The sequence below is a fragment of the Montipora capricornis genome, chromosome 11 (genome assembly GCF_036669925.1).
Source record: "Montipora capricornis isolate CH-2021 chromosome 11, ASM3666992v2, whole genome shotgun sequence".
Classification (NCBI taxonomy): domain Eukaryota; kingdom Metazoa; phylum Cnidaria; class Anthozoa; order Scleractinia; family Acroporidae; genus Montipora; species Montipora capricornis.
Window position 1 is genome coordinate 42133296 of NC_090893.1, and position 10000 is coordinate 42143295.

At 41.2% G+C, this 10000-nt stretch overlaps 2 protein-coding genes across 3 annotated transcripts in view; one reads left to right on the forward strand and one right to left on the reverse strand.

Moving 5' to 3' along the window:
* Nucleotides 1-3791, forward strand: part of LOC138023753 (carboxypeptidase D-like) — a 22174-nt gene extending 18383 nt beyond the window's left edge. The window contains exon 6 of the mRNA XM_068870818.1: nucleotides 2364-3791. Coding sequence (XP_068726919.1) covers nucleotides 2364-2943 — 580 coding nt within the window. The 3' untranslated portion in view covers nucleotides 2944-3791. The remainder of the gene's footprint in view (nucleotides 1-2363) is intronic.
* A 657-nt stretch (nucleotides 3792-4448) lies between these two features.
* The window catches only part of LOC138023752 (uncharacterized), a 47256-nt gene continuing 41704 nt past the window's right edge, over nucleotides 4449-10000 (reverse strand). For both annotated transcript variants that reach the window (XM_068870816.1, XM_068870817.1), the window contains exons 19-21: nucleotides 9603-10000; nucleotides 8050-8668; nucleotides 4449-6196 (exon numbers count right to left, since the gene is read on the reverse strand). The exon at nucleotides 9603-10000 is cut by the window's right edge and continues 86 nt beyond it. In XM_068870816.1, the coding sequence (XP_068726917.1) occupies nucleotides 6051-6196; nucleotides 8050-8668; nucleotides 9603-10000 (1163 nt within the window). In that variant the 3' untranslated portion in view covers nucleotides 4449-6050. The remainder of the gene's footprint in view (nucleotides 6197-8049; nucleotides 8669-9602) is intronic.

The following is a 10000-nucleotide window of genomic DNA, read 5'->3' on the forward strand; positions in this document are numbered from 1 at the left end:
CAATATGGGTAAGTGCCCTAAAAATAAAGCTGGTACGTGAGGCCGGGATTCAGAGTGACAATAGACCTTGGTTACCGGGCCTTTAAATGAACCTGAGGCTGGAGATGACGTTGTTATGATACAGACCTCACTGCTTTTCTTATGTTAATGATGTTGTTCTCATGCTAATTAGTTTGAATTTACGTAAGAAAAGCAATGAGGTTTCTATCAAAGCGAAGTCAACTCTACACTCAATTTTATTCATAGGCCAGGTAACTAAGCACACAACTGTAAAGTGGACTATAGATGGTTTTCACGTGACGTCACAGCAGCCACGTTGGTGCACAGAACAATAGAGAAAAAAGTCTTTTGGGAATTTGACTCTGTTGTTATGCAAAACATGAGCCACAATTTGCTATTGCTATGCGCACCAACATGGCCGTCTCATCACGTGATTAAAAACCATCTATAGAGAATAAAAGGTTTACATTTCTGCGCACGCGCTGTCATCAGAACTTCAAATTTGGTGATTCGCGTTGTTGTTATGCAAACTACCAAATGCGCTAAAATTCAATTTTGCTGCACGTGCAGCACGATTATTTTTCCTCTACTAACCAATGAAATTATTGCTTTGTGGAGTGGTCGTTGCCGATGCCGTCGCCGTTTCTTAATTTCCTTAATTTAAACTCTTGTTCTTAGGCCATCGTAGCTTGATTAAGAAAATAACACAAACAGCGGTGATAAACTATTCCAACGCACTTTTTTAGAGCTAAAGCCTTCCCTTAATGTCAATGTTAGTAGTGAGAAGTTATTGCTGTTTTAGCTATTACTCCTTATTATGTCTAGACAAGTACTGCTGCCGATCATTTTTCTCAGTCTAGGTTCCAGACCCCTAATGTTTACGATATATATATATATATATATAATATATATATATATATATATATTTAGTATAAACACACAGGTGATTTACAAAATCATTGGCTCGCTATCTCGGATTATCAGCCGATAATCACCTCGATGGACAAAATGGCTGCCAGTAGTCGTTTTGCCACTGTAAGTGAAGATGAAATGTTGAAGTGTTTTTTTCTCTTTTTTGAAATAATCACCTGTGTATTTATACTAAAACAATTATTCGCCTCAGGCTCAGTGATTATAGGTGAATATTCTCCTCGACCTCTTCTCGGTGAATATCCACCGATAATCACTGAGCCTGAGGCGAATAATTGTTAAATAGTTTTCAAAAATTGTAACGGTCACTTTTGAAAATGTATGTTGACTAGCATACGAAACGCAAAGTTTTATAAAAAATCGTTGGAATACAATGTTTATCACCGCTGTTTGTGTCATTTCCTTAATTTAATTATGTGGAGGACGCGAGTGGTGACGTTCAAGTTTTATCTTTTCCTGGCAATTCATTCAAATTCGGTTATTTCTCGAACAAATATCCTACTTCCAGGGTAATGGGCTTCTGCTTAAATCTGCGGAAGACAAGGAATATTTAATTGCTTAGTGATAAGACTGATCATGACTTACCCGGCTATGTGGTTGTCCTTGTGGCACTATCTTGATAAAGAAAAGTACGAAAATACCAGGAGCTCATCAAGGAAAGCCTCTATCTCCATTCATTCCTTGACTACCGTTATTATTATTATTTCTTTATTTTTTTAAAATTTTTTTTGGGGGGGGGGGTGGGGAGGAGGGGAGAGGAAACAGGTTTTTCCCGCGAAGCTACTGTTCTATGGTAAAAAATTTCTGAAGATGTTAAAAACATACCCTCTTCAAGATTTAAAACAAATAAAAGCACTTCTTGTTGTTGAACCAGCACTAATCGTTTACTTATAATTTAAAGATTATAGTCATCTTTGCTTCTATTTTCATTTTATTATTTCTTCATTATTTCCCTAAACTACAGAAAAAAAATCAACTCGATATGGCTAGGGACTAACTCGAAAGCCTACCAGTTTATTTATCTCTTAGACTCAAGTATTTAATCAATTAATTTTGCAGTTATGATTATTTTATCTATTTATTTGTTTGTATCATCTAAGTTGTACATTAACTATGAACTGAGCAAACAAAATTCTATTCTGTTCTAAAAAAAAAAAAAGCAGCATCCCATTTCCCTTGACGCTGAGATAGCTCTGTTTTGATTGGCTTTTACAGCAGTGGGTGTGTTGAATCTCCCAAGGGAGGAGTGCTATAAATAAATCTACTCTGAAAAGGGTTGACTAATGGGCCAAGTATGGAAGATAGAAGGTCCCCTTGATGAGTTCCTGAAAATAGTCATGTCCAAATTGTACGCCAGTGTGTGGTTAGTTCTTTTCTGTGTTTTGAGAAAGATGCTATGGACTGATCTCTATTTCTGAACTCCTCTTTTCAAGGACCAGGATTTCTCTTGAAGATCAGTTACTTGAAGACGAAAATTCTCGAGAAGACGGATCAACTGTGGGGATCAAAGTTGACGAAATGTCAGGTGAGGGAGGAGAGAGTGGGGAAAGCAATGCATCTCCCGACAAGCGCGAAATAGTGTCCAAACCTTCCGCGGTCCAGAAAACGGAGAAAATGAAGCCGAAAGCAGATGTGCTAGGCGACAAAACTAAAACGCCATCTGGTTTGAAATCCAAACCGCACAATGTGGTCGAAAAGAAACCACCACAAGTCGCTAAGAAGGTTATCCCCGCCAAGCCGCCTCCAACAGACAAACGATTCGCCAAATTGATTGGCTCGACCGTGGCCTGCCGCCTTTCCGGGAAAAAGTCCTTGATAACCGGAAGTCTGAGATGGGTGGGGCACTTGCCACAAATGCCAGCTGATGACCCTCATCTTATAGCAGGTGTAGAGTTGTCAGCTGATAATAAACTGGGCACGGATGGCACCTACAGAGGCGTCCGTTACTTCAACAGTTCTCCGAAACGAGGCTACTTTTTCCGACTGAAGGACTGCAAAGCCGTCAAGCATTAAATAACGTAGCGGTAACTATAGAGATTCATGCTAGTTACATTTTTTTTTTCATATATGAAAGCGTAAGACTCTGAGACTTATTTAATTCGTCTTGTACCTGAGGAAGCCTGGTTTGGACAGCTAAAAGAAAGTAACAAAGGGGCGATTTTCATTCACCAAAAATAACGGATTTTAAATTTCCCAATTCGGTTTGCTAAAGAGAACAATTCATTTCTGTTTCACAAACTCGAGTCATCCTGTTTGGTGTACTTGAAGCTTGGCACCAATCAGAAGATTCACGTGATATCCGGCATTAGTATAATAGAGTATTTTCGAAGTCCGCGAATCACGAACTTCCGGTTTTCTGCGCATTCTCAGTAATTTGAAACAATAGGGTCGTCGACGATGACAACATTAAATCATTACCGCGACTGCGCGTATTTTCGGCTGTGGCCAGAATCCTTGTTCTAGCACGCTCTTTGAAGCTGACCAAAAGAAAAGCGCACTCTGGGAAAGAGAATGCCTCTATACCAGGACGTCCGGTGCGTAACAATGTGAAATCACCAAATTTGAGGTTTTGATGACAACGTGAGCATACTGATGGGAATCATTTCTTTTAACCTGTGTAGCGGGTGGTGTTGTTTGCGCGAGAGGCAAAGTAACGAGCCTCGAAGCCGCGCGGAGAATGGGGAGGGGCGCTGTGAATTCTCCGCGCGCAACACGATCTCTTCTCGGAACTAACAACTATCGTTAATTCGTAATTTGCTTTGAGTTTATTGTTATCGTTAATTTAGGACACCATGTCCCAGGACTTGTGGTAGCAGAGAAAATAAGGAAATAAAAAATCAAATCCCACGTGACTGACGGCAGAGGAAAGTGAACAGTTAGTTGGAACAAGTGAATATGAAGAGAGCGAATTCCCCATACTTGGCCTTATTCCGATGAAAGTTATATGAGATCTATTTTTAGTCCCGCATCACACTTCGTGGTTATTTCAAAGACGACACCTTATTAGCCAGTTGGTTTGCAAGTGGACCGCGCTGTCATGGTAACAACAGATAAAAATAACCTTTTGCAGCACGGGCGCGATCTAAAAATAGATTTCAAATAATTACCATGGGACACAGGGATTCGCTCTCTTACCTCGTACTCTTGGATCAAGACAATCACCCAAGAGTAATATTTACCCAAATTGGCCTGGTCTCAATCTCAATCTCAGTCTCAATGTTGTAACCAATTCACACCCTTTAGGAATAAAACACTTTTTGTTCCAAATATTTCCATATCATTTAAATGTTCATTGAATCTTAAGCCCGGGAGATTTGAATTGGGTACAGCATTGAGTTAGCGGATTTGGTCTATTAATTGTTCATTTTCCCGCGAATCATCGTTTAATAATAGACGCTGATGGGGACAAACCTGGTACCAGATTCTTACTCTTGGGTAATATGGACTCTTGTTTGAATGGAATTTTAAAACTTAAGTCCTCACGAGGATACGTTTCGCGAAAACGACAATAAATAGAGTTTCTCATCCCTACACTGAATTTTATTTCTTCATATTACCTAAACGAATTAAAAAAATATAGTGTCTGAGCATTTTGAATACGTTTAGTCGAGCAAAAAGACACATGCTAAGCCGGAGGAAGCAGGGACAAGCTCCTTCATGTGACCAGCACAGCGGAAGTTGCTTGCAAAATGGATCTTATTTCTTTTTTGTAGCAGTAACAGTTTGAACAAGTTTTCTCCCGAGTGTTGGTGCAAGTAGAGAAAAAAGTGTTGAAAAAACTCGCTGGTTTGGTATTTACTGATAAATCTTAGGTAATGTGCGAGCTGGCTGATCGGGCAATTCTGCTGACAGTATTCTGTATAAAAGATTCAAAGTATCACCAAGCTTCACCAAGAGGTGTGCTTTCCCGCTTTCTTCCGAAGGTACATTCATGTGTGTGGCTTGGCTTTCGGCAGGTTATAAATTGAACTATTCAAAAAAGGCCTTAAAGTTCCTCGACACAGTTCTAGCTAGAGGCATGTATTAAATATCGGCATCATTTCGTCCCCCGATTCAAACCAGCTGAATTTCCGGGGATTATTCAGGTAAAACCTCGCCTCTAAAAAAGTGCAACGAGTTGCCACTTCTAGTCGTTCATATATACCACCTGAAACGCATCACCTAAACTAAAAAATCTTTCGTCTACATTATTTATCTCCCCACCGAAAGGAAACATGTTTTACCATTGTTCCCTCAAAATTTCGCTTTTTATCTGCCAGCAAGACGCTTAAAGTTGTCAAAGCTGGCTGTAATTTGGACCCACGAAGGAGCTGCTTTCGATTTTACGTCACAAACTGCTTTGCATTGCAAAAAATAGACCCATGCCTTTCGCATCACGGCCATAGGTCCAAATTGCTGCTACTGAGATCTGTCAAGTTTACGTAGATTACAAGGCACAGAAAAAGCGAAATTCTTGGTAACAATGCTGACATATGTTTCCTTTGGATGGGGAGATTAATATTAGGAACGAAAAATATTTGAGTTTAGGTGCACTTTAAAATTATGAGCATAAAAAGCTTAACGGTTTATTGCAGAGCTCAGTTCAACTTTCTTTGTTCATATGAGAAGTCTTTTTGTGAAAACAGCGCTTCACATGGCCTACACACTGTCAGCTTTTCCAATCTGCCTGCATTGTCAGAAAGCCATGGAGTGCTTTCGTGGATTGGCTCCGAGTCCAACATCAATATGATGATTATTTAAAACGTCTTTCTTTAAGGAGCCCCGAGATTTTCTTTTAAATCTCGTAAAACAACTTCAACAGACAAAATATCAAATTTCCTTCAATCTCAAATGGAGAAACAAAATCCAACAACATCCGTTTTGTACAACTCACACTGTTGCCATGTGCACATTCTCTCAGCAAATATCGTTCGCTGAATCCTCTCATATTCAATTAAAACCTCGCCATGCAGTTATCATCTCGAATTCCGAGACGAGCCATTGAATACAAAATCTCTTTCGGTTTGGTGGCGCTGACGCACAGGGGGTGGGTGGGTATTGGTAGGACAGGAGATTTCTCTCGTATTGTGTATCCGCATCATGGCAGCGGCTATCTTTTGGCACAATGTTTTGTTTCAAGTTTAGACTTGGTCGTCCGGATGAGCGGGAGAAGACTGAGACCTCAGCCGCTGTAAGTCAATCAGCAGGTCGAAGTTTTCAACAGTCGTTTCCACGTATCCCACAAAGCCCCTGATCGAGCCTCTAATCGGTCCAACGATTTGTTCACCTGCAAACAGACCAAAGAACAGCATTTAATGAGGAAAACAAAAGACTCTGCATTTACACGTTGATGCCCAAACCGGCCTAAACCGGCCAGGGAACCCCTGAGTGCCAATGGGTTAATCACTCACTGAAATATATCTTATATCTTCTCTTCTTACATCTTTCTCTTTCTTTACCCTCGGATTTTAGAGTAGCTTGGTGTAGCCATTAATTAACCTTTTGACGTCCAAACTGGCCGTTAAAGTAGTTATATTCGCTTCTGCATATCCAAAACGCGAAAGTAACAAATCATTTGTCCAAAGGAAACCTTTTAAGGACAAAACGGCAACTTCTGTTTCTTAAGTCCTGCTCAGTTTGAACACTGTTATGAAGGTTGGATGAAATGGCTATAGTCATGGAAAAGATTAAAAACGTGACCTTACAAGTGCGTTGACCGTGCCGAAGCTGTCAAAACACGCTAAGGGGATTGTCGATCACATGATGACTTTCACAACTTTATATCATTCACGAGCTAACCAAGCAGCCAAAAATGACTGGTCGAAATTGGATCACGATGTTGGACTGGACGGAAGCCATGTTTTGGAATATCTGACTCAAACACTTCTCATTTGTGGAAAAGTAATCGTGTCGAAAGTAATTAGCAAATTGCTTTGGTTTTGCATTACTTCACTCAGTGATTAGTTCAAAGTTCTCGCGCCACTTTTTCAACCAATCGTGGCTCGCGCGTGCACATTTTCCCGCGCTTTGTGTCGGCTACGTGTAATTACTTCGAGTTTTGATTGGTTTACCGGATTGTCTCCGTCCTTTTTGATTGGCCAAAGTAATTACTTTGGTTTTGGTTTTACGACACTCGATTGAAACTCGCTCTAACAACGAGAAATCAAATCAAATTTGAGGTTTCGCAACAACTAGAGCATTCAAATGTGAACCAATCATTTTTACTCAGAAATAGCTCGAACCAGTTTATTTTTAGGATACTTCGTCCCTACTCTACAAGGAATAATCGCGAAAGACTTACGACAGTGCAAAGTTATATTCCGTCGACGTCGACGTCGCCGTCGTACATTAGGGAACTTTCGAAACGACGACGCCGACGGCAACGACGACGCTACAAAACAATAGGTCTAGTGAGCAAAAACAATGGTTCTGCACGCTCTGCCCGTGCGTTATACATTTTGGTACATTTCTTTGCCGTCATCTCCTAAATGACGACGTGAAATGACCAAATTCAAGGTTTTGTGGAGGACGTTAGCACATGACGATGAATTTTCAGTTCTCTCTCTACGCTTCCAACCCACTCGTACCAGTTTAATTCCTCAACAGTTACTACACATTTTTAACGCGAAACGACATGAAATAGTTTCGCAGCGATATAAATAACGCGAACTCGTATTTTTAAATAAAGTCCTCGTAGCCGTCGTCGTCCTCGTTTCGTAAGCTCCCTAACGTTAAGTCGCTATTGTCAACTGAGCGAATCGATGTGCGATTATCTGCGATTACGTCACAGTTGGATATTTCAGCCCTTGAATTTACACGGGAAAGAGTACAATAGGACTATCTGGGTCTAAGGAGACAATCACTTTAATTGAGATACCAGTCATAAGCTTCTCGACTGGATCAATATTTCTTAATTAAAAGACAAAGAAACAACATGCATTTCCCATTATTAACGACTGCCCGATGTCATTTCAATGCTTCAGAATGGGACTTGACTGGTGTTTTCTTCTTTGCGATTAGTTTCCGTCACAACTCATGGCACAGACATGAAATTAACTCCAGTTCGATTTTGAGCCTTTGAAATATTAACTCAAGGATAGCTCATAACAAACTTTACTACACTTCAGCGTTCACACTCACCAAATGGAACACCAAGAAGCTGTTTCTTCGTTGGGGTCGCTGCTTCTGAACTTAATGACTCCCATGACGTTTGATCACTGCTTACGCTAAAATCAGCACTGAATCGTAGATCTTCCAGAGAAAGGCTAGCTGATTTTGTTCTCCTGAGTAACGAGCGGTTTGCTGGTCTCGTCGTAGCTTCGGGTGTGTGCGACGCAGTTCTTTTTAAAGTCTCTTTTAAAGGATAATCTTGACGAGGCGTGCTTTCGCGAGGTGCTTGGCGTGTTTGTAGTGGAAAGATTCGAGGCGACCTCAATATTTTCGGCGAGGAATGTGCTGAGCTTGCAGGAGATGCTTGCACACTAGAATTATGGGAAGGAGCGAGGTTCATTCCGTGGGATCTTAAGCTCGGCGACCTGGAATCTGCGCGATAGGAGACGCGCATTGAATGATAGTCCCAAGAATCACTCATCTCTATTGTTTGGCTTCCGCTCATTTCATTCAGTTGGTAATCAACTGACTCAATTTTTAAGCTTGGATAAGGGCAGTCGTCCTCGTACACTACGTTGCTATGGTGAGGGCAATCCCGAACCACATCGGGAGGGGGATTCTGTGGGTCACGTGGTAACGTAATTTGCACCTGCAAAAAGGAATTTTACATTATTTTAATGAACAAAAAAAGTCTTGTTAAAAAGCCGCAGTTGTTCAAAAAGTGGATAAAGCTGTCCACCTGATAAATCACTGTCCATTGGATAGCGCAATTGGTTTCGCTATGACATCCACTGGAAAGTGATTTATCCGGAGGATAGCGCTATCATTCATTGTTTGAACAACTGCGACCTGACCTCTAACACAAGTTCGAATTCACCAATAACGGTGGACCCAAATAAATAAGTAAGTAAATAAATAAATAAATAAATGAAAAACGCCCTGTACAGCATTATCCTCGGCTTGAAAAATCGCAATAAAACACCACAAAGAGGTGCGAAAGTTTTTGCTGGTACTCCTTGGGTCGATGTTCCGTCGTATGAATGCGTATTTTGCAGTTTAATCCAGGGCTCTTGGTGAATTCGAAACTAGACCGCCTTATTGGGGTGGGAAGAGGTGTGGTTAAGTGGATAAAAGAAGCCTGAGGAGGGAGGGAAGAGGAGGACACGAATACATGGAACTGCATTCGAGGGACTCACGACACACTAAAGCTAGTAGAAATCAATGATAAAAATATATGTGGATGGCTACTACTCATTTAGCGCAACAGCACGAGGCGACGAGGATGAAAGAGGCGCAAATTAAGTATGCTAAGAGGATTAGTTTGGAACACCAACATGGCCGCCGTTTCTTTGTTATGGAACAAAAAGGCTGCCGTGACGTCACGTGAAAATGCGCTGTACCAATAATGTATACGGCAATCTGGAACAGCTGGTATACTTTCCATGCCCAAAAACTTGGCTGGAATAATCGCGAAATGATTAACACAACGCCAACTGAGTTAAATTGTTAACATTAAAGATACAGTAACACCACCAAAAGCGAATGGCTGTCCACATCAGATCAACGAAGGACATTCAACTGACCTGCGACATCGCCGTGTTAACTCTGGGGCGCATTGTATCCAACTGCGCTCTGCTGGCCGAGGACAGGCGCCTGCGATCATAGTTCGAGTCTGTGAACAAGGACTTGGACTTCTTTAGACTGCGCAAGTTACACGTCAGAAGGGCCCACCAACATTCGCGCACTTTTCTTTGTATGACGCAATAAAAAACGAAGATTGCAAAGCCTTGAAGACTGTTGCAGATTGCAAATAAGTAATGGAATACGAGGCGGGCATCGGCAATTGCAAAGAAACCAAATACCCAAGTAATGCCCACAAGGATCAAAATCCCAAAAGCTCGCTTGATCTTAAGAAGTCCCTCACTTCCACCACTTGGGTCAGCTGCGTTGGGCGGACGGGTGGCAAGTTTATACATAATGA